The sequence below is a fragment of the Corythoichthys intestinalis genome, chromosome 5 (genome assembly GCF_030265065.1).
Source record: "Corythoichthys intestinalis isolate RoL2023-P3 chromosome 5, ASM3026506v1, whole genome shotgun sequence".
NCBI classification, from domain to species: Eukaryota; Metazoa; Chordata; class Actinopteri; order Syngnathiformes; family Syngnathidae; genus Corythoichthys; species Corythoichthys intestinalis.
Genome location: NC_080399.1, coordinates 61,322,646 through 61,349,795, shown reverse-complemented (window position 1 = coordinate 61,349,795; position 27,150 = coordinate 61,322,646). Strand labels below are relative to the sequence as shown.

Below are 27,150 nucleotides of genomic sequence, written 5' to 3'. Positions count from 1 at the left end.
GTACGGAAAGTATTCAGACTGCTTGAAATTTTTCACTCTGTGTCATTGCAGTTATTTGCAGACATAAGAAAAAGATAATATCATTTCCTGTTAATGTACACTCAGCACCCCGTCTTAACAGAAAAAAAACAAATGTAAAAATATTTGCAAATTTATGAAAAATGAAAAATTAAAATCAAATACGGTCTAAAGTATTCAGACCCTGTGCTCAGTAAGCACCCTAGTAAAGCCATGAGTCTTTTCACTCCTGGATTTGAGGATCCTCTGCCATTCTTCCTTCCATTTCTGTAAGGTTGGATGGTGAACGTTGGTGGACCGCTATTTTCAGGTCCCTCCAGAGATGCTCCATTGGGTTTAGGTCAGGGCTCTGGCTGGTCCAGTTAAGAAATTGTTCTGAAGCTTTGTTATTTTAGCTGTGCTCATCGGGGCATTGTCCTGTGAACCTTTGGCCAAGTCTGAGGTCCTGAGCACTCTGAAAGAGGTTTTCTTCCAGGATATCTCTGTACAGTGAGACCTCGACGTACGATCCATTCGACATCCGACGTAAAGCTTGATTCATGCTCGAAATACGACGATTTACCACAGCGTCACAATTGCATTGTTTTCCCCCCGAGACAGCAGCACAGCGGATTTTCTTGTGAAAGAAATCAACATGGGTCCCAAGGTTAGTGCGGGTGGTGAAAAAGCTTAACATTGAAATTGAGATGGAAATGATGGAATATGTCCACGATCTCGAAGGGTCTCCGCCAACCTCCGTTCGCCAGTCTTTAGAATTGAAGGTGACAACTATTATTATTGTAACATCAACAAGGAAGTCGACAGCTTTTTCATCGTTTATTTCAGAACATGTGCAACGCAACACGGCTACTGTCGGCCGTAGCCGACGCCAACAACAACAGAATATGAATAGTCAAAGTAAAAACTCTAAGGCACCTCTCTTACTCTCTCGTCAGTCTGTTCAAGACCGGCATGCAAAACGCAGCCGCCGCATTAGAACATGATTCATTAGATTATTGTTATTCCGTTTGGTACTAATAATTTATGCATTATGCTATGTGTAAATGCTATTTGTAATGGTTCAGTATTTATAAACTTTGTATTGAAGGAATCTGACCTACTAGCCAGACCGCCCTAATCGCGCCAGCCGAACTGCCGGAACCGCGCTGGCGCAGCTCCAACGCCTCGGGCCGGCGGGACCCCGGCAATCAGGCCAGAATGGCAAACTTCGCGCGCTCACCTCAGTTTTAACCCTTTGTACAGACTCCATTTTGAAAGGGTTAGAGAAGGCTCACTGAGAACAAGTTGACAATTTATTTGTGTCGACAGCAATCAACAGAAAGGTGACACAGACACAGGCAAGGAGGCAAACTCGTTCAAAGGTCACCATATCAGAAGTCAACAAACGGTTCGCGATAAAAATGACAACGCTTAGTTAAACATTGTCTTTTGAAGGATCTCGCTGGGTGGGCCGTGGGCAGGAAAAAAGGGTGTTTGGGTTATTGTCTGTTAATGGATTGAACAGGAGGATTCGGGAGTTACTGTTGTCCGAGCAACGAGGCTTGTGGATTTTTCCACCTCGGCGTCAAAGGGGCTCTTGGAGTCTTGTCAGTCGTATTATCTGTTGGTTATCGGGGGTTCTCCTTGTGTTGGGACAGAGTGTCCCGCCATTTGTTCTGGATTGTCCTGGAGAACTGATTGCAAGAGTTGGTGCGTGAATCTTGCTCATGACGCACACGTTGGCTTCTGTGATAAGAAGGCGTCATGTATCTTTTATGCCTTATTTTCTGCTTGTTTTCCTTAAACTATGGTATAAATGCTATTTATTTTATATTGGGTGTGTTAGAGTAATACAAACGGTAAATACGAGAAACGACACTATTCCCTGATTAATTATATTAAGTGTGTTAGAGAAACAGTTAGACAGTGTCGACGAGAAAAAGTACTATCTCCATCAGTAGCAACTGGTTTTATGGTTTGATATTTAATGAACTATTAAAATATGTCCCCTTTAAGAAATACCTCAGCCCCCCAATCAGATGCAAATTTATAGAAAATGTATGTCATTCATTTGTGCTGAAAATGTTTTCGTTTGTGCTGCTATCGTTTATGAGATAACAATTTTTTTATAGGTCAATCTGATGTCAACCAGCCCCAATTTTGATTTAAAAATGTCTAAAAATGATATCAATCGGTTGTGCTGTAAAAATTTTCGTTTGTGCTGCAATCGTTTTTGATATTAGCACAAACCAACTCAAACGTAGCACAACCGATTCACACCATTTTTAGACATTTTTAAGTAAAATGCAGGGCTGCTTGACCTCAGATTGACCCATAAGAGAATTGTTAATATCTCAAAAACGATAGCAGCACAAACAAAAACATTTCCAGCTCAAACTAATGACATATTTTTTCTATAAATTTGTATCTGATGGGTGGCACAGTTCACACAGGTTTAAGAATTGACAATTACAAGTTAACTGTCAGAAAATTTTGAATCAAAAACAATAATAATAATGAGTCGACGTAATTTGACAGCGTGGGGCTAGTGTAATCATTTGTCACATCTTCCTATGAACCGCATGCAAATAATGAGTGATTACGCAGCTCTATCGTGTGATAACCCAATGGCGTACTGCAAGCAATATGTCACTTTTGCTCATTAATATTCATGACGTTAGCAATTGTGGCTAGGCGAGTCAACCTCCCGTTTGTCCCTAATAGTAAATACATGGAACTAGTGTACGAACGAGATGTTTACTGAGCTAAACCGACCAATTCTGTCCGAAAAGGATGTCCCTGGTGCCAAATTCACTGGTAAAGATGTGGAAGAACATACAAATGTTCAGTTATATAGATGGCTTGAGTGTCAAGGGCTGAAAAGATCCAGAGGTAGCTTTTTTTTTTAATAGACACCTTTTTCTTGCGTGCATTGCCTTACACCACTGACAATGACATTCTCCTGTTTCAATAATCTATCCTTTACCACCATATGCCCTGTGTTTGTTATATATTACAGTATATCCTCTGGTTGTCTTACGTCTCTGACCGTTCTTGGGGGCAATTTATGTTTTTGTGTAGCGATCGCAAATGCTATTCAGTGACAGCCAACGAACACTTTTAATTTTTTTCATTAACAACAAATCTTAATTCTATAATTCATTTACACTTCACGCTTATTAAAAAGTTGTTTTTTTACAACAGAATTTGCACAGTGAGTGGTTGACTAAATACTTATTTTCTCCACTGTATTTTTTTTCCATTCATTGTCAGACGGAAGCAGCACGGCAAAACACCAAGCTAAAAAAATACAGTGCCCTCCATAATTATTGGCACCCCTGGTCAAGATGTGTTTTTTAGCTTCTAATATATATTTTTTAATTCAAATAATATTGGACCTCAGTGGAAAAAAAGAGAAAAATCTAACCCTCAATACAAGTGCATTTATTCAGTGGGGGAAAAAATCCCACATAAAGAAACAATTATTTGACATCAAATAATGTGTGTCACAATTATTAGCACCCCTGGTGTTAATAATAATACTAATAAAGTCCCAGTTGAAGCCTGGCACCGTGTGCTTTGGTCACATGAGACCAAGATTGAGCTGTTTGGCAACAAACGCTAAGTGGGTCTGGCGTGCCAGGAAAGATGCGCATGATGAAAAGCACCTCATACCTACTGTGAAGTATGAGGGTGGGTCAGTGATGCTGTGGGGCTGTTTCGCTTCCAAATGCCCTGGGAACCTTGTTAGGGTGCATGGCATCATGAATGCTTTGAAATACCAGGACACTTTAAATCAAAATCTGCTGCCCTCTGCCCGAAAGCTGAAGATGGGTCGTCACTGGGTCTTTCAGCAAGACAATGACCCTAAACATACAGTGCCCTCCATAATTATTGGCACCCCTGGTTTAGATGTGTTTTTTAGCTTCTAATATTTTTTTTAAATACAAATAATATGGGAAAAAAAGAGAAAAATCCAACCTTCAATACAAGTGCATTTATTCAGTGGGGGAAAAATCCCACATAAAGAAATAATTGTTTGACATCAAAAAATGTGTGTCACAATTATTAGCCTGGTGTTAATACTTTGTACAACCCCCTTTTGCCAACAAAACAGCACCTAATCTTCTCCTATAATGTTTCACAAGATGGGAAAAGACAGAAAGAGGGATCTTCAGCCATTCCTCTTTGCAGAATCTCTCTAAATCAGACATGTCCAAAGTCCGGCCCGGGGGCCAAATGCGGCCCGTGGTCAAATTTCATCCGGCCCCCAGCCTCTGTCATATAATCAATAACGTCTGGCCCGCACACAGACTTAATAAATTGGTCATCAGTACTGCAACCAGCATATGAAGTAGCTTACACACGAAATGCTGCTCCTCATTTACCCACTAAAAGGCAGCAGCACTTTAACCCTTTGTTCCAAATGCCACATTTGATACACCTAAAATTTCATGATTTTGAGACTAATTTAGAATTTTGACATTTCTTTTTGGAAAAAAAACCAACAAAACAAAACAAAAAAACAATGGATGCAAGTCAACACATGCATTTGCAGGTTCTATGAGAACAAAAAAAAACCATGATTTAGCATGAGTTATAGATATTAGAGCACTTATTACACATATTCATTTTGACTTTTCGTTTTACAAATATGAAAAAATGGTTTCATTAGGACGTTATTTTGCAAATTTTGGGATTCTCTGATAATTGCTTCATGTTGCAGGTATTGAAGGGCTACGCAACATTACCCGTGTGACCCATTACGTCCATTTTTTAAAATGGCGACAATCAACAAAAAAAAGTTGACTGTGACAGCCGACGCTTCAAGGATAGGTGGGAATTGGACTATTTCTTCACTAAAATACGCAACAACTGTGTCTACCTCATTTGCAAAGAGAAAGTCGCTGTTTTTAAAGATTTCAATATTAGCCGATATTACCAAACAAGACAGGCTGACATGTACGGCAAGATTACAGGGAAGATTCGCAGCGAGAAATTGAAGCAACTTGAAGCTAGTTTAATTTCACAGCAGCCATATTTCGCAAGAGCCCGAGAGTCGAAAGAGAACGCCAAAAAGGCTAGGAGTAAGATTGTTAAAGTTATTCAATTTTAAAAAATAAAGCAAATGTGACACACTGAATGGCTTGCGAAAAGTTGCTAAAATATATTGTTCTACGTAAAGGACGTCAGCCAAGGTCGGCCCCCCACATTTTTACCGCACCAAATCTGGCCCCCTTTGCAAAAAGTTTGGACACCCCTGCTCTAAATCATCCAGAGACCTGGGTCCTCTCGTCTTCAGCTCACCCAGCAAAAGATTTTGATTTAAAATGTCCTGGTATTTCAAAGCATTCATGATGTCATGCGCCCTAATAAGGTTCCCAGGGCCTTTGGAAGCGAAACAGCCCCACAGTATCACTGACCCACCCCCATACTTCACAGTGGGCATGAGGTGCTTTTCAGCATGCGCATCTTTCGTGGCACGCCAGACCCACTTAGAGTGTTTGTTGCCAAAAAGCTCAATCTTAGTCTCATCTGACCAAAGCACACAGTCCCAGTTGAAGCCTGGGAGAGCCTGGGAGAAAAAAAAAATATTAGAAGCTAAAAAACACATCTTAACCAGGGGTGCCAATAATTATGGAGGGCACTGTATGGCAAAATCTACACAGAAATGGTTCACCAGACACAAAATCAAGCTCCTCCCATGGCCATCTGAGTAAAGTATTAACACCAGGGGTGCTAATAATTGTGACACACATTATTTGATGTCAAATAATTATTTCTTTATGTGGGATTTTTTCCCCCACTGAATAAATGCACTTGTATTAAAGGTTGGATTTTTTTTTTCCCAGTAAGGTCCCATATTATTTGAATTTAAAAAAAATATATATATATATATATATATATTAGAAGCTAAAAAACACATCTTAACCAGGGGTGCCAATAATTATGGAGGGCACTGTAAGTAAAAATATCAAAATGGCTTACCTTTCGTCCTCTGTGGGACCATGGGCCCCAACAAAATGTTTACTGCATATGAAATATGAATGGCTTCACCTTGCTGGCGTTAAAAGTCCGCAAGTTGATCCATTCTTCAAAGTTTTTCCTCTGAGTTTTTGGTTTAGGGAAACATAGAAGAAAACATCCTTCATCCGTCGTAATGTCTAGAGTCGTTTCTACAAGTTCCATAGCAGCGGTGTTTACTCGGCATGTTCCGGAGAAAACAAGCAGAAATAACATGAATTGTTGCGAGGGCGTGTCTATAACGATCCACTATTCCAAAATTGCATTCGTGTGGTACGCTATTGAGGCATTATCTTAAGTAGCCCTCCATCAAGGGCTGATCATGTTTGGTTGTTTTTTTTTGCTAGGAAAACAAAAGTGACTGAGCAGGATGCACTTTTAATTATCCATTAGCAAGTGGTAAGGATTGTCTTTCTCAGAGCAGGTGAAGGTCTTCAAATAGCGCCTCCGAGGTCCTATTTTCCAATAAAAAATGTGTTCTTTTTTGATTGCCATGTTATTTATCAACAAAATACTTCCTAATTTTTAAATGAGGTATTTTTTCCTAACAGGTGCGAGGTTTGTGGCTTCCAGTGCCGTCAGCGGGCGTCGTTGAAATATCACATGACTAAACACAAGGCAGAGGCTGACCTGGAATTTGCCTGCTTATTATGCAGCAAGCGTTTTGAGAAGGCACATAATCTCAATGTCCACATGTCCATGGTCCACCCGCTGACTCAAACCCAGGTGCATAAAGGAGGCAACCAGCAGAAGCCACACTCTGCCTTTTCCGACCTGCACAACATCGTAGCGAGCGGCGAACCCGTGTCACAAGAGCAAGACAGGTGAAGACGACTGAAGAGAATTTCTATATTTTTTCGTGGATAACGAGTGGAATTTTGACTTTTTGAGATAAAGCATGCCTTCCCGGGCTGATAGCCAGTCTCACGTCTCTCCAGATTCAACATCTGGAGAAGACCCGCTGAATCCGATTCAAACCTCCAATCCACAAAGCTACTAACAAATGTCTTGCTCTGACTGGTTAGAGACACAGCTTGAGGGCTTTACGCCACAGACTACAGGGCTGTAACCGCCTAGGTTTGAGATGTCACGACAGCAGTTTTTTGTGTGTTCCGCAGAAATGAAAACGGCACTCTTGAGACAAAAACATTTTTCTGAGCCTTTTGTAAATGCTTTGCTGACATGTAATATGTCAAATGTTGTAATGTGTCTCAAGTTGTGTACAACACTCTTGAATAATAATCTTCATTTTTTTTACACATTGAAAGAATCCACATTCAGCATGAACTAACCAATATTTTGCAGAATCGTCATAGTTACAGTGTACATCATATTATAGAACACTCTCCTTGGAAAGTACAATTTTAATCAATGTCTCAATTAATACAAGAACAGTTTCTACAATTTTCACATAATTGAGTTTTACAAACAATGTAGCACTTGTTTTTGGCAGCCTTTTTAATTTTCGTCTGTATACTCTTGGATGAAAATACTTGTTAGAAGGGCTGTACCGAAAGCAAAAATGTTGGGCCAAACCGAATATTGGAAACACTTGGCCGAAAAACTGAAAGGCAGAACATAAACTTCATAATGTATTGACGGGACATGGGGCGCAGGGCTGATAAATAGGGGGCCTGCATTGTTGGCGAGGCTGTCAAAACTGACTGAGTGGAATCAGAGCTTTTTTCGTTGAAAATTCTTGAGAATAAATGCTTAAATCCCTGAATTCCTCACAGATGTGGACGTGAAAGTCTCCAGTCTTGGTTAAAAGCAAAAAAAGCATGCAGTTAAATTTATTTTATGTAAATATGTCGAAGTACAATGCTAGTCTGTTAGTGAATATTGCTAGCGGCCGCCTGATGTAAGCAGAGATTTTCCGGTGAAAATTCTTGTGATTAAATGCTTAAATCCCCGAATTCTTTGTAGATATGCACTTAAAACAGTCTCGATTATTATTTAAAAGCAAAAAATAAACAAAAACATGCAGTTAGCATTTATTTTACGTAAATATGTCGAAGTACGATGGTAGTCTGTTACTCAATGAGGCGGTTGCCGTATGTAAACAGAGCTTTTCCGTTGAAAATTCTTGTGAATGAATCCTCAAATCCCTGAATTATAGATATGGACGTAAAACCGTCTCGATTCTTGGTTAACAGCAAAAACAAAAACCTTCAGTTCGCATTTATTTTACGTAACTATGTCAAAGAATGATGCTAGTCTCTTAGCTCTTTGTTGTTATAAGGGGGCTGCCACAATGGCTTTTCCGTTGAAAATTCTTGTGAATAAATGCTTAAATCCCTGAATTCTTTATAGATATTGAAGTAAAACAGTCTTGATTCTTGGTTAAAAGAAAAAAAGTGCAGTTACCATTTATTTTATGTAAATATGTTAAAGTACGATGCTAGTCTGTTAGTCAATGTGGCGACCGCCATATGTAAACAGGGCTTTTCCGGTGAAAATTCTTGTGAATAAATGCTTAAATTCCTGTATTCTTTATAGATATGAACGTAATTGAGTCGCCATTCTTGTTTTAAAAATGGGCAATTTATGTCGAAGAATGATGCTAGTCTGTAGCGGTTAATTTCTCTCATTTTTTCACAACTTTTCAAAATGCATGCATGGTACGAAATATATAATAACTACTTCGAATCCCCGAACACATCACTCCTGAGACAATCCTTCCTGTTTGTATGCGGTACAGCTTTTGTACTTTTTCAATCCTAAATCAGTCGTTAGATCACAGTATGTGTTGACTCTGCGACTGACTGCGAATAACTGAATCGGACTGTAAGGCGGTCCAAACTTAAAGGCGTTGCGCAGTGAAGGTGGCTGACTCATCAATCATTATGAAGTCTACGGGCAGAATAATACACATGTATACAATTCTTTTTTTTCCCTTTGCCATTAATGCCCTTTGTTTATTTATTTATTTTTTTGTGATCAGGCGGAAATGAAATATGGGCCCTTCTTACAAGTACGCAAACAACTTCCAAAATTTTCTACGACGCCTGAGGGTCAAGAAATTTTGTTTGACAGGTGCAGATCTAAGCCCCTTGTAAGTGTGTGTTCCCAGCAGCAGTGAGCATTTTGTGACAAACTAATTGTCTTTGGTGGGCTTCTCGGCCGATGAAACCTTCATAAATGTGCTCTCTTGGCAGTTTGGGACACTTGAAAATGAATGTCACGCCTCCAATTGCCAAGTTAAATAAGATCTCTGTATGCTTGTGTGGAACTGTAGTTCACAACAACAACAAATGCCCGTTCTCGCCGAAACTAGTAAAGCTCTTTACAAGGCTATAAAAATCTCTCGTACTCCTTAAAATAAGATTCGCTGTTTTCTTGTGCAACAAGTGGAATCGATTGAGAGCCTGGCGAGTGAGCCGAGTCCTAGTGGCGACGAAGCCGGGCGAAGTCGCTCCCGGCCGGATTAACATCCACTGGCTAAAAAATGTGACAAAAAGAGGAAGTGGTCGTGCCATAAAATGATTGTACTAAACCACAGCAAATGCACATGTATGCATTTAAATACTATTATATTTGTATTCTGTTGGCTTTGTTACTATAACTCCAAACTACTCACAGACAGGTTCAAATACACTGTACTCGCTGTGACGCGGGATGAGAAGCAACGTTGCTTCTTGCCGTTTTGAGTGCATCATCAGAAGAGGACTACGTTTCTTGACACTATACAATGGGAAACATTTAGTTTTTTTGAACCAGAAATGCAATTTTAGCTATTTTCGCCGTCAAATTTTCAGTCACATTTCTACTTATTAGTCATAGTCATTTCAAAATGTTTGTCTAGTTTTAGTGGAGAAATCCTCAAAATGTTTTCATCTGTAAAAGTCAAACGTTTTAGGACATTTCCAACAATGTCGAATGAACATTGACAGACGAGCTCATAATGTAGGGTCTACAAAGACGACGCCAACTTAGTGATGACTAGCAGTATGGTTGTTTGGGTGATAAAGTGAGAATTGGCATTCGCGATGCTAATATTTTGAGTATCGAATTAATTCTCTGCACTAAATGGATGCCTACAGAGATCAAACTCATCTACGAACACTCCCAGACACATAAGCACAACTGTGTCAAATTCGGTCCCCTCATTTCGGCGTCCATAAAACACGAACACACAGCCATACAGACGACTCGCCTTTATAGAGAATAAGAAAAAGCTTGGCTGTCTCTGCCGTCCTCCTGCTATCTGCTCTCGCACTGTTGCCCAGCTCTGATTTAGTACCACAAAGTGGCCTGGATCCGATCTGAAATTTTCCACTTCCGTGCGACTTGTCCCGTTCAAGAAATTGTCTCACACGAGCCGGATAAAAATCGGAATTGGGTCACTTCATCCTGCGGTGTGAATGTAGCCATAGAGATCTTTACCTCACACCATTGTTATCGCTAAATGGGTCGCAATGTCAGATCTGAGAAAGTCAGACCTATTTCATTTTTCGGAGGTTGTACAATTGTAAAAATTTGAAAAAGAGGTAAATATTGTGTGTATATGTTTTGTTTCCCTGTGTGTATTGTTTTCTCAATGTGGACTGCCAATCACTTCTGTGTCTGCTCGTGCCAGTGCATAGAAATGTTCGTTTTACTCCCAAAACGATAATATACCTACCAAATTTCATTGTTATCTGTCTGCAAATAACAGAGGAATAGATTCAAAATGATAGTGTACACACCAACGTTAGCGTCACCTCAACGCTAAACATTTTGGGCCCATTTTTTTAGTTTACTATTATAGCCACTTTCCTCGTCCTTTGTGTCTTTTAGGCAGTTTGAAAATCCTCTTCTTGTGTGAGGAGCAGTTGTGCTTTGCACAACCAATGACCGCACAACTTCTGGGCACATTTACTGTATAGCGAAGGGAAATAGTGATGATAGCGATAAAAAATTATGTTAAGCTACTGCAAGCCTTACAAAAGCTACCGTAGTTTGTTTTCACCGGTGCAGACCTGGATGAAGTCATGTTCCCCGATGTCCGTGCTCGCTCACGCATACATACCAAGTTTAGCTGGTATTGCTTCTCCTTTCTAGAATATCAAGCGCAATACCTGTCCTGAGGGTTTTACCTGTTTACTTTCATGTCCTCTGTGCTTACATTTTTTTTTTTTTTTTTTTTTAAAACCTGTCCTGTTCAGCTGTTTGACACAGAGAATGGAAGTCTAAGTGCCCAGATTCTGAACAGTTTTAATGTTTCACATTGAGAGTCTGACATACTCCCAATGTGATCATTCAAAATACCTTTTTATTATGACAAAGCAGCGAACAGGAAGGGATTATGGGGGGACAGAAGAAAAGAAATACAAGAGAAGAAGGAAAAGAAACACATACACAAACAACAACTAGAAATACATTGAACATCTAAACTAGTTACTAATATGCTGGTGCTATCGTCAGCGAGATGTATTTCCGGTTTACACCATGTGGGGGCCTATTGGCCAGTGAAAGAGGAGAATGGGGGTGGGGGTGTCTATAAGCCTATAAGCTAAGTGATTGAAAGGGGTAGAGTGTACACAAATCAGTTCTGTGATCTAGAACCCAGTAATCGTGTGAATCTCTTATGAGTAAGCCCGTTGGCGACCAACCCTACGCCGCCGCATCGCCAATCCCGGCACCGGGACCCCCGACCCGAGAATGCCCTACCACATCCAGCAGCACGCAGGCCCCACCGGGCGCGCGACAGCCACGCAGACAGGCGGAGAAGCCGCGCGGGCGCCAACCCAGGGCCACGGCCCCCACCCAGCCAGCCCGGGGAGGGAGGGCGGGCGTGGGGGCGGGGGGCCATGCGCAGCCCAGCAAAGGAGCCATCGTCCCTCCCCCGGGACCCAGGGTGGTCCCCCGGGCCACCCGCGCACCCATCAACCGGCCTTCAGGGATGGCAGGAGGGGACGCATCACCAACCCCACGCCTACACCCACCCCCGCCCGCCCACCCGGGCCACGAGCCACAGCCGCAGCCCCCCAACCAGCACGGCACGCCACGGGACCCCCAGCGGCCCACCAAGCCCCAGGCAAGGCAGGGTCCCCCGCCGGTGCAGGCGACACCCCGCTGATACACCGGCGCCCAGTCAGCGACCCGCGACGGAGCGCAGGGCGGATGCCCAGCCAGAGAAGAGAGGGGAAGGCGGAGGCAGGAGAACGCCCAGGAACTGCCACGGGGCGATGCAAGATCGGAGACCCGACCCCCCAACCTACTCCCGCGGCCGGCAGCCGAGGCAGAGGGGAGGCCACACCCCAGGAGCCACGCCATATAAAAAAGTGTGGGACCCACCTACCACCCTATTACTGTGGCTGCCAGGTTCCCGACTGGCAGCCATCACCCAGCACCGTGATGGGGGTGTGAGGGGAGGGTAGTGCAATGTATGCATTAAAATAGGAGAGCTTGGCTTGGGGCAGTGGGACCGCAGCATGGAGCTTCTGCCCAGCCGCCCGTCCCACCGCCCTTTGCCAGAGCTCTCCTGTGGAGTATGATGTGTGGTGCATTTAAAAAAGGTGCAGAGATGGCGGGGCCTGTGGTGAGGAGGCAGCCGTGAGGTACCCCCACCCCCAACAGGTCCCAACCATCCCACAACCTTGGTGTGTGGTGCATTAAAAACAGGGGGGAGCCGGGCCGGGACTGTAAAGCCCCGTCCCAACTCTCCCCGGAGAAATGTATGAGCATGTAAGTGCCAAGGTGAAAAATATTTACAGTGCCGAAGTGAGAAGTGCGTGAGTTAAGAGGTAGGCTCCCGCGGGCGTGGCCCCGTCCACCAGAACCACCGGCCGCAGGGCAGAAGAGGCGTCAGGGCCCCGATCAATCTCCGCCCCAGACCACCCACGGCGCCTCCGCGACCGTCCACCCCCCCCCACCCACCGAGCACCCACCCCGCACTCCGAGCAGGCGCCACACCAAGCGCCGGCGACCAGGGGACGTCCACCCCACCGGCAAGGGACAGCAAGCCTCACCCAAGGCCCCGCGGGCCCCAAGAGGCCCCGCCAACGACCCCGCCGGCTGGGGGGCAGCAGCGGCCGCCGCGGCCCAGGGAGGCGGACAGGGCCAGAAGCAGACCAAAAGGACGGAAGCGCGCCCCCCACAACCCACCCCCGGGCCAGGAGGGGCGCGCGGCATGACACCAGAGGGCACCTCCCCGGCACCCGGTACAGGGAGACGCGGCTCCGGCCGGGCGGACCTGGGAGGGAACCATGGCTGCCGCATGCACCCCCCGGCCCCCACCCCATCTCCACCCCACCCAACCCCGGCCGGCCGGGGAAGGGCCGCGGCCCCGGACCGGCACCCGCGCGGCCCCCCCACCCGCCCACGACACCAGCGCGCGCCCGACGGGACCCCCGCACAGCCAGACGCAACCAGACAAGCCCCGGCCGAAAATCCCGGGGGCCAAGACCGGCGACGGGACGGCCCAGGGCAGGACGCCAACAAACTCCACCTGTAAAGCTGACAGAAGAAGAGGTTTATCAAACACCATTAGATGTATGCCAAGGACCGGTGAAGTGTATTATTTACGCATAGTTCCTTAATTGTTCCAAGTCTGATAATATATAGGGTGTTCCAAAAAAAAGTTGCATATGTTCCCCAGCAGCTGGAAACCAAATTGTCTGTGAGTATCCTTGTAAAATAAGCCCATTGACCGACTAAACTGTGAAGGAAGAAAGTGTATTTATTACATGCTGTTGGGAGTGTACAAAAACAGTTTGGATTTAAACATGTCCTGTTTCCAGCTGCAGAAGGATGCATACAACTTCCCTGGACACCCCGCATACATCAATTTATGTGTACATTTTTATTATTTTTGTGGCATTCCTTCGCAGGTGAGAGAGAATCCTTATTCTATGTTCATCATTCTTGCGACCGTTTCCCACTGTTGTTCGTATTTGTCCATTTTATTTGTCTGTTTGGCAGATATTTTCTCTAATGTTATATATTCAATGATTAGATTTAGCCATTGGTTAATGCTAATGTTTTGTTTGTTTTTCCAATTCAACAATATTGTTTTTTTGGCTATCGTTAGACTTGCTAGTAGTGGACGGGTTTGATGGATAGAGATATTCACTGTATTCAGATCGCCAAGCAGACAAAGAGTTGGAGACAATGGAATCCTGCAGTTCAATAGGAAAGAGAGTTTCTTCGTTACCTGTGCCCAGAAATCTTGTATTGGTTTACATTGCCAAAGAGCATGAAAGTATGTATCTGAAGTATCTTCGTTGCAGTTTGTACATTTATCGGATTGGGAGAACCCCATTTTGTGCATTTTAGATTGAGTAATATGCCATCTGTGCAGTATTTTGAACTGTATAAGCTGAAGGTTCTTATTCTTTGTCATTATAAATGTATTTTCACAGATGTTGGACCAATAGTTATTATCTAATGTTACCGAAAGTTCGTTATTCCATTTCTCGATTGGTAGGCAAGTAGAGTTGTTACATGAGAGGGCTTTATATACTTTTGAAAGTATTTTTTTTTGTTGAGGATGTATATTTATTATTTTATTTACGAAAGGTGGTGGGTCTAACGTACCCGTTAGTGATGGAAATTTGCTTCTGATGGCTGCCCTGATTTTATTGTATTGCAGGAAATTGACCCCTTTGATCTGGAAATCTTGCATTATTTTTTCATATGACATGAATGTATTATCTTTAAACAAATGCTGTAACTGGTTTATTCCCGTATCATCCCATGCGCTGAAATAAATAGGAATTATTTCCATACCTCTCCACCAGGCTTTCAAGGTACATGCTATCATTGGGTTTTTGAAGCAGCTATGGTGCTTAATACTAGAGCTAATAAAGGGGAGGTTTGCCAATTGTATTTGGTTGCAGTCTGTTTGCTCTAATTCTAGCCATGACTGTTGTTCAGTGTTAAGATATAACCACCTAATAAGATATTGTATTTGATTTGCTATATAATAGTGTTGGAAATTAGGGGCCTCTAGACCCCCCCTCTGGTTTATTTCTTTGCAATTTGGCAAGGCTAATTCTGTTTTTCTTGTTTTTAAAGTAGAATTTTGTGACGGCTGAGTCTAGGTCTTGAAACCATTTTTGAGTGGGTTTAAAGGGGATCATTGAGAACAAATAGTTTATTTGTGGTAATACTTTCATTTTGACTGTTGCTATCCGGCCCAAAAGTGAGATGGGTAGATTATTCCAGTGTGTCAAATCTTCACATATTTTTGCTAAGAGAGGTGTATGGTTTAGTTTAGTTAATTCTGTAAGTTTTGGTGAAATGTTGATTCCAAGATACTTTATATTCCCTAATGGAATATTGTGATTTTGATTTGCAGGATTCCATGAGTTTGTTGATAAGGGCATTATAATTGATTTTGACCAATTTATAGCATAATCTGATATTTGTGAAAATGTCTTTATTAGTTCAAAAGTCTCATGTAGGGAGGATTCTGGTTTTTCTAGATATAATAGTATATCGTCTGCGTATAAGTTAATTTTGTGTTCTGATGTGTGCGAGCAAATCCCTTTGATATTAGCGTTTTGTCTTATTGCAATTGCTAATGGTTCAATAAATAGAGCGAATAATAGGGGTGAGAGTGGACAGCCTTGTCGAGTTCCCCTTTGAAGACAGAAACTTTGTGAAATGACCCCGTTTGTGTTTACAGTGGCTTTTGGGGCGTTGTAGAATATTTTTATCCAGCGGATAAATGGCTCACCGAAGCCAAATTTTTCCAAAACTCTGTGCTTACATTAAAGATTGCATTTAGTCAAAAGTACAGCTTCCTGTGATTCCGCGTACATCTCTGGATGTAGTCTTAGTGAACTTCAATTCTTTTGTGTGTGTGATGCAGACAGAGATCCCACAGGTCCTTAAAAAGTCTTAAATTTAAAATCCAGATAATCTTAGTGTCTTAGTGAAAAGTTTTTTCACTTATTAAATCCCCAGACGATGCATTTAACGACAGGGAAATCACTGTCCTCTGCTTTAAAACTTCTAATAGTGTGCATTTGTTTTTTTAAAGGTCGTGCACTAGATACAAGACTTTGGGGCAGGCATGAAAACGGGTTAGGGGTTAAAAAGGTGAGAAGGGTGTGGAGGAAATATGTTCGTATGGATGTACTCCTTGTTCAAACGTTTTGTGCCTTTCTCATTCAACTGAATGAAAGTCTCCAAACTTTTGAAGGTGTGTGTATTACCCGAACAAAAACATGTAAAATCTTGATTTTTTTTTTTTTAATGTTGCAGTGGTTTGAAATGACAAGTCAATCAAGTTTTTAATAATATATCCAACAAACATAGTAGAACAAAATGTGGAACATCCTGCACAGATTTCATGTAAAACGGTTTGCCTGGTCAGAGAAACTGCAACTCTGGAATTATTCTGTGAGGGTTCAATTGAGTAGACAGAGCTGCTGCCACCTCTGGGTCAAAGTCCACACACTGAGTCTCCAACTGCACCGGCAAACAGAGAAATTAGAACAGGAGGACCAAATGAAACTCGTAATGAGATTGTGTTTACCTGTGTGATTGTGCCGGAGAAGAGAGTGGAAGGAGACGTCTGAGAAATGGCCTTAAGCAGGAAGGTTTTGGAACGGCTCAGAATTTGCCAAGACTCAATCTGATAATAATAATATGTGAAGGTGAATTCCATTTGAACGGTTGACATAGCTTGTGGGACACTCACCTGACTTTCCGTGATGGAGGGTCCGTCCAAGAAGAGCTTCAACAGACTGATGTAGCAAGAGACGGCAGTGTTTAGAAAGCCTTGACAACGCACAGCTCTTTGTTGCAGCTCCGAGCTCTGCTCAAGCAGGAGGCTTCACACACACACATACAGACAATGTGTTACCAACAAAATTGACTTCAATTATAGGATGAACTTTTCATTTAAACACTTAGATTGGCTTGAGATACTAACTTGTAAAAAGCCCATGGCACCAGTTGAGTAAACTGGTGTGATGTCAACAAGGTAACACTCTGGTAAGCACCTTTTTCAGCGTCTAAAGAAAAGTACCATATACTTTGCATTGAATCATTTCTAGCAAGTGTGAAAGTCAGACAAAATGAAATGGCAAAAACACCAACACCAGTGTTGTCACAGATTACTTGAAAAAATCATTTAATTACTTATTACGCCTCCAAAAAGTAATCTAGTTACTTTTGTGATTACTTTAATATCAAGGTAACTTAAATTACTTTAAAGGTAATTTTTCGGGTACTTTTACCAAATTTTCTCCCTTTGCTGCCTCAACCTAATGACAACAGAAAAAATGTCATTGCATGTAATTGACTTTCCGATAATTTAATTTAAAGGGAAAGATCAGAATTTTGCACATAAGGCTTAATCTTCGAGTTAGCGGGGGTTTAATTAGTCGATGGAGTTAATTTCAACCACCAACGACTTGCGCTAGCTTAGCCACTCCGGAGCCCCGAAAACTAACAAATAACAAACTGCATGGAATTTGTTGAAACATAATCAAACAAGTAGTTAGATACGTGGTTTTATCCATTTTCCCACACATGTCCCAATCACTACTGTAAGTTCCATAGAAAACCATTACAGCACTGCTTGTGCTTGGAACTACTCATCGTACATGAGCACCCGCGGCAGTATCAGAGAGTGTCACAACTCTCTTTCTACATGGCTCTGGATTACGCCGTACAGACACACTGTCAATTTGGCCACAAAACGTGGCGGCAACTTTTTGCACTATAAAGGCGCACCTGACTATAAGTCGCCACCCACCAAATTTGGCACAAAAACGGCATTTGTTCATAGTTAAGCCGCACTGGACTATAAACTGCAGCTGTCCTCACAGTATTATGGGATATTTACACCAAAAGATATTAACCGGTAACACTTTATTCGATAGCGGCATCATAAGACCAAATGAACCACCGTAAAGCTTTAAACCAATTGGCTGCAAAGCTTCATTGTTTCAAGAGCCTTCATTTGGCCATCACTGCTCCCTTGGGGGAGACAGTCAGCCTCGCCAACCACCTGCTGTTAACACAGTTGTTGTCCAACATGCCTCTAGCATGCATTGCAGCGCTACAGATTTAAATAACTATCAAGATTCATGTTCTGTGCTATTTCTTCAGTTACTAAGCAGCTAATTCTGTTACTGTTCCAATTGTTTCATTAATAGCTAGTTATGGCATTTGGTAACAGTTTATTTGACAGTGACAGTGGTCATAAGACCAAAAGAACCACCATGAAGCTTTGAACCAATTGGTTGCAAAGCTTCCTTGCTTCAGGGAAGCTTCATTTGGCCATCACTGCTGCCTTGGGGGAAGACAGTCAACCTCTGCTGTCAACACTGTTGTTGTCCAACATGCCTCCTAGCGCTACAGATGTAAATAACAATCAAAATGTATGTTCTGTGCTAATTATTTCCCCAGATACTTTTCCAGTTGTTTCATTAAATGCTAGTTATGCTTTTTGGTAACACTTTATTTGACAGTGGCGCCAAAAGACTGTCATTAACCCTTTAACACCTAAGCCTATTTTGGCCAAATTTGCATGAATTTGATGTTGCCTTTATATTTTAAAGAAAAAATTGTTTACAATGGCCAACTTGGGTCCCTTTTTTCAGGACACCTTAAACTTCATGTCCAAACTGTTGTTTTCTTCATTGACCAATTTTAATCCACATTTTGGACCCAAAAAGACAAAAAAATCCCTAAATCTTTTTTCAAAATTTGTAATGTTGACGTCCCACTGACAACCAAACATGCTCGACCAACCATTTTGAAGCTTGTTGATATTTATTCAACTTGTTCGGATAAACATTCAATAGAAAAAAATAAGATTGAATAGTTTTATGTTTGACAATTCAACACAAACAGCAGGTATGGTCATAGGCGTTTTTTGGCCTTTACACATACTATGGTCAAAACAGGTTATATACAGTGCAAAATAGTGAAAAAAAAATTATATATATCATCTAACACAAAAAGGGTTTGGAGGATATCTCTTTGTGAAGTTAGGTGTTGTACCCATCACCTTATGAAAAGTATATACCTTCATGCAATCAAGCATCTCGAACACACATCTACATAAAAAATGAAAAGATTATAGTAAAGAAAAAAAATATATATAACATTGAAAAAAGGTATTTTAAAAAATATTGACAAGTAGTTCAGTTCAATTCAAAATTTTCAGGCATGCGACCCAATAAAGTTTTTTTTTTTTTTTTTTTTGCGCACTCCATAAAGCTTGAACAGGTCACGAAGCTGCGTCACACACAACGTCACACAGCCTACTCTTTCGCCGTTTGTGCGCTGCCGTCACTTCTATTCGCCGAGACGCCAACTCATGCAAAGAAAAAGACAACAAATACTCATCTTCTTCCTTGAGTTAATGAAATAATGCATTAGCTTGCGCTAAATGTAGTTTTATATTCATTCTGTACGTTTCAAAGTCGCTCGCTCAAATCAAGCGGCCGTTGCTTGCGTCACATGCCTCCCTTTCATGAGTTGGCGCCTCGTTCGGAAATTTATTAAAAATGATCACATTCGGTTCGTCCTTCTTGACATCAGAACGGCTCTTGGGATATGTAGTCTTTTGTGCTGCTTTCAGTTTTAAAAAAAGGACAAGAAATGATGGAAATATGGAGATACAGTGCCTTGCAAAAGTATTCGGCCCCCTTGAATCTTGCAACCATTCGCCACATTTCAGGCTTCAAACATAAAGATATGAAATTTAATTTTTTTGTCAAGAATCAACAAGTGGGACACAATCGTGAAGTGGAACAACATTTATTGGATAATTTAAACTTTTTTAACAAATAAAAAACTGAAAAGTGGGGCGTGCAATATTATTCGGCCCCTTTACTTTCAGTGCAGAAAACTCACTCCAGAAGTTCAGTGAGGATCTCTGAATGATCCAATGTTGTCCTAAATGACTGATGATGATACATAGAATCCACCTGTGTGTAATCAAGTTTCCGTATAAATGCACCTGCTCTGGTGATAGTCTCAGGGTTCTGTTTAAAGTGCAGAGAGCATTATGTAAACCAAGGAACACACCAGGCAGGTCCGAGATACTGTTGTGGAGAAGTTTAAAGCCGGATTTGGATACAAAAAGATTTCCCAAGCTTTAAACATCTCAAGGAGCACTGTGCAAGCCATCATATTGAAATGGAAGGAGCATCAGACCACTGCAAATCTACCAAGACCCGGCCATCCTTCCAAACTTTCTTCTCAAACAAGGAGAAAACTGATCAGAGATGCAGCCAAGAGGCCCATGATCACTCTGGATGAACTGCAGAGATCTACAGCTGGGGTGGGAGAGTCTGTCCATAGGACAACAATCAGTCGTACACTGCACAAATCTGGCCTTTATGGAAGAGTGGCAAGAAGAAAGCCATTTCTCAAAGATATCCATAAAAAGTCTCGTTTAAAGTTTGCCACAAGCCACCTGGGAGACACACCAAACATGTGGAAGAAGGTGCTCTGGTCAGATGAAACCAAAATTGAACTTTTTGGCCACAATGTAAAACGATATGTTTGGCGTAAAAGCAACACAGCTCATCACCCTGAACACACCATCCCCACTGTCAAACATGGTGGTGGCAGCATCATGGTTTGGGCCTGCTTTTCTTCAGCAGGGACAGGGAAGATGGTTAAAATTGACGGGAAGATGGATGCAGCCAAATACAGGAACATTCTGGAAGAAAACCTGTTGGTATCTGCACAAGACCTGAGACTGGGACTGAGATTTATCTTCCAACAGGACAATGATCCAAAACATAAAGCCAAATCTACAATGGAATGGTTCAAAAATAAACGTATCCAGGTGTTAGAATGGCCAAGTCAAAGTCCAGACCTGAATCCAATCGAGAATCTGTGGAAAGAGCTGAAGACTGCTGTTCACAAACACTCTCCATCCAACCTCACTGAGCTTGAGCTGTTTTGCAAGGAAGAATGGGCAAGAATGTCGGTCTCTCGATGTGCAAAACTGATAGAAACATACCCCAAGCGACTTGCAGCTGTAATTGGAGCAAAAGGTGGCGCTACAAAGTATTAACGCAAGGGGGCCGAATAATATTGCACGCCCCACTTTTCAGTTTTTTATTTGTTAAAAAAGTTTAAATTATCCAATAAATTTTGTTCCACTTCACGATTGTGTCCCACTTGTTGTTGATTCTTGACAAAAAATTAAAATTTTATATCTTTATGTTTGAAGCCTGAAATGTGGTGAAAGGTTGCAAGGTTCAAGGGGGCCAAATACTTTTGCAAGGCACTGTAGATACAAGGTCCATGCAGCGTTTGAATGCATATTTATGAGTGCAATAAAACTATAAAACTCAAATGACGTTATATCTCCCGTTTTTCTTGGTCGATTGACTTCAAATAAAAACTGGTGTGGACATCAACTTCCGCACTTTCAAATGAGACCAACCAGCGGCACGTGGGTGACATAATTACAGCGTGACGAAGCTTCAAAGACGATATGCGTAAACGCGTTGCTGCCGACACGTTCGGTGTTAAAGTGATCCTCGATTTTAAAGACATGTAGGCTCTAATAAATCACAATTGTTCTCTTGTATTAAAATATGTCGTTAGAAACACATAAAATGTTAAATCAATGGAAATATTTTATAATATTTAGTGCATATTTTGACCGATAGTTGGCGCAATGTTCTGCGGGCGCGGAGTGATGACGTAGATGATATTTTTCCAATCGTGTAGCGTGTATTACTGGCTTAACTCGCGAAGTAAAATGCCACGATGTGCTGCTTATGGATGCAATTTCGAGTCAAATGGAAACAAGGAGAGTGATGCGAGTCTCCACAAATTTCCTGTTGACAAGAAGAGGAGAAAGGTTTGGGAAAATGCCTGTAGACAAGCAAATCTTCCCAAACAACCAAGGCTTTGTTGTCGCCATTTTTCTCCTACCGCGTTTGAGGATTTTAGTAGATGACAACTAATGAAAGATCTCACCGGAGCGGCTAGATATAAGCGCAGACTAAAACCAAATGCTGTTGCAACTATTTTCCCGCACAAGAAGCCTCAGCCTGCTCGGATATCGAGTGAAATGCGCGCAATGAAGCGAGACGGACGAGACACTCTGGCCGCCCTCTTAAGCACCCAAGCCGCTCCTGTCGCTACAGCGGGAGGCGAACCTTCGGGCGTACCGCTAGTCACAGAGGAAGCTAATAATTCACCTCTACTGTCAGTTCATCAGGCAGTGTGTGTTCAGTATTCAGCTAATATGAGTGATGCTGCCACTCAAACTGATCAAAGCACGTCCAATGCAATTCATTCAATGCAACACAAATGTCCCAACCCCATTGATAAAGCAATAAATTCTCATCGCCGGAATGGCATACATGTGAAGTCAAAATCCATTTTAGGGGACTCCCTCTGAAAGCTCATCGCGAGAATGGCAAGAGTGCCAAACAGTAATCAGAGAAAAGGGTGGCTACTTTGAAGATACTAGAATATCACACGTTTTTAGTTTTTAGTTATTTCACCTTTTTTCTCATCCAGCGCTGACGTGCTGACGTCACATCCGGTGAGTGTATCGTTTGTTTGTTAGCGCTGTTAGCGCTGCTACTAGTCGCTAATCTCCTAGTGCTCCTCAATTTGTTTTATCCCTCGGACACATCGGAGAATCGATCCTAGGCTGGTTCGGCTCTCCTAGTGCTCCTTAATTTGTTTTATCCCACGATTTAACAGGTCGTGGATTAAAACTCCTCTCCTCTTTAGCTCTATCTTGATAGCCTAGCTTATCCGATCTATGGCTAGCCCTCTGCCTTCTTCCTCCCGTCTTTTCTGCTCAGTGTGCTGTATGTATAGCGAGCACCCTGGCTCCTTCGTCGAGGACAGTAGTAGCTGTAGGAAGTGTAGCTTAGTCTCAGGGTTGGAGACCAGGGTTTCTGAGCTAGAAGCACGGCTCTGCACTCTAGAGACGAAAGCTAGTCCTAGCTATAGCCAGGTAGTGGCAGGGCCCGCAGGTCGTGCTTGCAGTAGTAGGATTGCTAGCGCAGTTAGCCCCCCAGCGAGCCCCGTGCAGCCGGGGGAAATTAAGGAGGGATTTGTGACTGTACGGGGGAAGCGCAGTGGTAAACGCACAACCTTAGTGCACCAGCAGCTTCACGTCAGCAATAGGTTTGCCCCCCTCAGCGACACACCGGCTGAACCAGACACTCTCGTAATTGGAAGCTCCATAGTTAGAGACGTGAAGCACCCGGCGGTGTCTGTCAGGTGTTACCCAGGGGCCAGAGTCGGTGACATCGAAGGAAACCTCAGGCTCTTAAAGCAGAGTAGGAAGAGGTTCCGCCGTATCGTGATTCACGCAGGCGGTAACGACGCCCGGCGGAGACAGTCTGAGGTGCTTAAATTAAACGTAACCTCGGTGTGTGAACTTGCTAAGTTGATGGCGGACACCGTAGTTTTCTCTGGTCCTCTGCCTAATTTGGTCAATGATGAGATGTACTCTAGATTCTCATCATTTAACCGCTGGTTGTCTAGATGGTGCCCAGAAAACGATATAGTCTTTGTTGATAACTGGCACGCGTTTTGGGGCAAGCCCGGGCTCATGCGCCGAGACGCCATTCATCCGACTTGGGACGGTGCTGCTCTCTTAACTCGAAATTTGGCCGCCAAACTAAGTCTCCCAAAGTGACACTTCAGAGTGGGGGCCCGGGCGCAGTGTTGTAGTGTAAAACACAACACTGTTTGTAGTGACCACTCGCCTCTTTCCGAGCTGTCACAAATCCGAAATTCAGGACAGAAGATAGAGACTGTGTCCGTGCCTCGTATAGTGAACAGGGGAAAACCGAGTACTATAGGAACGAGACCAAAGAATTTAATACATATAGCCCCTGATAGCAGTGAAAATAAAATAGCTCTTAATAAATATATAAGATGCGGATTATTAAACATCAGGTCAATCTCGCCCAAATCTCTGTTAGTTAATGACTTAATTGGGGATTATAATATTCATATTTTGGCCCTGACTGAAACTTGGCTTCAGCAGGATGAGTTTGTTAGACTTAATGAATCCACACCCCCAAGTCACGTGAATTTTCACACAGCTAGAACCACGGGCCGTGGAGGGGGGGTGGCAGTAATATCACACTCTTGTCTAGGTATGAGCCCAAAAAGTAAAGCTAATTACATTTATAACTCCTTTGAAAGTCTAGCACTATCAATTATAGACGCTAACTGGAAGAACCAAAAACCAGTTCTTTTCATAGTGGTTTACCGTCCCCCTGGTCCCTACTCACAGTTTTTGTTAGATTTCTCTGACTTTTTATCTAGTATTTTGCTAAGCTGGGATAGAATTATAATTGTAGGGGATTTTAATATACATGTTGACGATGAAGGTGACTCCCTTGGTAAGGCCTTTAATGACCTACTAGATGGGACTGGCTTCATTCAAAATGTAAATAAACCAACTCATAGTCACAAGCACACCCTGGACTTGATTTTAACCTACGGTACGGAGATTAGTGATCTTAGTGTCCATCCCCACAACCCCGTACTGTCTGATCATTTTCTAATTACCTTTCAGTTTGTGCTTCAAGATAATCCGCCACTAGTGACTAGAACTCAGATGAAAAGGACATTAGGTGATCACTCTGTTTCAGAGTATAAACAGATAATTCAGCCTATATTTGCCTCCATGTCATCTAATTATGAAGGAGTGATGTCCGGCCTTGCTGTTAATGACGAGTTTGTTGATCGTGTTCTGTGTACGTTTCGTACCACCCTCGATGTCGTCGCTCCCTCCAAATTAAAGTTTGTCAAGCCGAGACGAGCCTCTCCCTGGTATAATGCTGAAACACGCTCTCTTAAACAATCGACACGTAAATTAGAAAGACTTTGGCGCCGTTCCAACACAGAGCACACCCTCTCTGCCTGGAAACACAGCTTAGTGACATATAATCAGGCCTTGCGTACGGCTAAAACCAGATATTACTCATCCTTAATAGAGGAAAACAAAAATAATCCTAGGTTTCTGTTCAGCACTGTAGCAAGGCTGACAAACAGTCACACCTCAATAGAACCTTATATCCCAACCACCCTTAGCTGTGATGACTTCCTAAAAATTTTTAACAATAAAATCGCAACTATTAGAAATAAAATAAATGAATCACTTCCAATTATTAGGTCTGATAAAGTGCAGACAAAGAATTCGGAATCTCCTATAAACCCCTCTAAAATATTAAATAACTTTACCACTGTAGACCAAATTGATGTAACTTCAATTATAATGTCCTCCAAACCATCAACGTGCCTCCTTGACCCAATCCCAACCAAACTTTTTAAAGAGACCCTGCCTCTAACTATTGACACTATCTTAAATATAATAAATACCTCATTAGTTACTGGCTACGTGCCACAGTCCTTTAAATATGCAGTTATTAAACCGCTCTTGAAAAAACCTACTCTTGATCCTGATATTTTGGCCAATTATAGACCTATTTCTAACTTACCATTTCTCTCCAAAGTCCTTGAAAGAGTGGTAATTAAACAGCTCTGTCAGCACCTACAGGACAATAGTTTATTTGAACAGTTCCAGTCTGGCTTTCGAGCTCATCATAGCACTGAAACCGCATTAGTTAAAGTAACTAATGACTTGTTACTTGCCGCTGACGTTGGATTAGTCTCGATCCTGGTTCTGCTGGACCTGAGCGCAGCCTTTGACACAATCGACCATAATATCTTATTGCAGAGATTAGAATGTGACATAGGCATTAGAGGAGCAGCCCTCTGCTGGTTTAAATCATATTTATCTAATAGGTACCAGTTTGTCAATGTAAACCAGCAATCATCATCGTACTCTAGAGTTAGTTATGGTGTGCCGCAAGGATCTGTCCTCGGGGCCATCTTGTTTACGCTGTATATGCTTCCTCTAGGTAATATCATCAGAAAACATAGCATTAACTTTCATTGTTACGCTGACGACACACAACTGTATTTATCAATTAAACCTGAGCAGGTCAGGCAAGTAGAAAAACTAAGCGCCTGCGTCCGAGATATAAATACCTGGATGAGCACTAACTATCTTCTACTTAACCCTGAAAAGACAGAAGTCCTTATAATAGGCCCGAAAAGTGTTAGAGACTCTTTATCTGCCCAGATAGTCACTCTGGACAATGTAAGTGTAGCCTCCAGCGCCACAGTTAAAAACCTAGGAATTTTATTTGACCCTGACTTATCGTTTAAAGCACACATTAAACAAACCTGTAGAACGGCTTTCTTTCACCTGCGCAACATTGCCAAAATTAGAAATATTTTATCTAAAAGCGATGCAGAAAAATTAATTCACGCGTTCGTTACATCGAGATTGGATTACTGTAACTCCCTACTTGCAGCTTGTCCTAAAAGCTCTCTAAAAGGTCTTCAGCTAGTCCAAAACGCAGCAGCAAGACTTTTAACAGGAACCAATAGAAGAGAGCACATCACCCCTGTGCTCCAGGCACTTCACTGGCTTCCAGTCGAGTTTAGAATTAAATTTAAAATACTCCTTCTTACATTTAAGACCATTAATGGGTTGGGGCCATCTTATCTCACCGATGCTCTGGTTCCATACCGCCCCAACAGAACACTCCGATCTCAGAATGCAGGTCTACTGGTAGTTCCCAGAGTTTATAAAAGTACTGTCGGAGCTAGAGCCTTTAGCCACCAAGCCCCTGTTTTATGGAATCAGCTTCCAGCTAGCATTAAAGAAGCTGAGACAGTCTGCACATTTAAGATTAGATTAAAAACGTTCCTATTCGACAAAGCTTATGGTTAGGCTAGTTGAAGTCGGAGTAGACTCACTGTTTAGTCTAAGCTGCACTAGAAGCTATAATGCTGGGGGCAGTACAGCAGCTGAGTTCTATCTCCTTTTCTTACTCTACCTACTACTTGTCTTACTTTATTTCTATTTTCCAATGTTAATATCTAGTTGTCTAGTCTCTTCATCACTAGTCACCCGGTGTCCCCTTTCCCCCCTCCCCTCTGGGGAGGGGCTATTTTTCAGCTGCAGCCTCCTGACTGTCCGGACCCCTGGCTGGATAGACGTCCTCGCTGCTACCCCCGTCTCACCTGACTAGAGGGACCTCTTCATGCTCCTTTACTCCACTGTATTTTTACGGACTATAATTTTGCTTGCTAATTCCCATTAGCCGTTCTGGGATTCCTGTCTATCCGTCCTGGGAGTGGATCTCTCCTGACTGT

At 42.4% G+C, this 27,150-nt stretch overlaps 2 protein-coding genes across 3 annotated transcripts in view; one reads left to right on the top strand and one right to left on the bottom strand.

Annotated features, from left to right (window-relative positions):
• znf276 (zinc finger protein 276) overlaps positions 1-11,745 on the top strand; it is a 93,649-nt gene extending 81,904 nt beyond the window's left edge. Inside the window, exon 11 of the mRNA XM_057836687.1 lies at positions 6,573-11,745. Coding sequence (XP_057692670.1) covers positions 6,573-6,849 — 277 coding nt within the window. The 3' untranslated portion in view covers positions 6,850-11,745. The remainder of the gene's footprint in view (positions 1-6,572) is intronic.
• Positions 11,746-16,208: 4,463 nt separating this feature from the next.
• The window catches only part of LOC130915870 (Fanconi anemia group A protein), a 129,452-nt gene continuing 118,510 nt past the window's right edge, over positions 16,209-27,150 (bottom strand). The window contains exons 39-42 of one of the 2 annotated variants that reach the window (XM_057836035.1): positions 16,889-16,970; positions 16,655-16,787; positions 16,490-16,588; positions 16,209-16,422 (exon numbers count right to left, since the gene is read on the bottom strand). In XM_057836035.1, coding sequence (XP_057692018.1) covers positions 16,324-16,422; positions 16,490-16,588; positions 16,655-16,787; positions 16,889-16,970 — 413 coding nt within the window. In that variant the 3' untranslated portion in view covers positions 16,209-16,323. Of the gene's footprint in view, positions 16,423-16,489; positions 16,589-16,654; positions 16,788-16,888; positions 16,971-27,150 lie in introns of those variants that run through there. The other variant, XM_057836036.1, reaches the window with a different exon arrangement.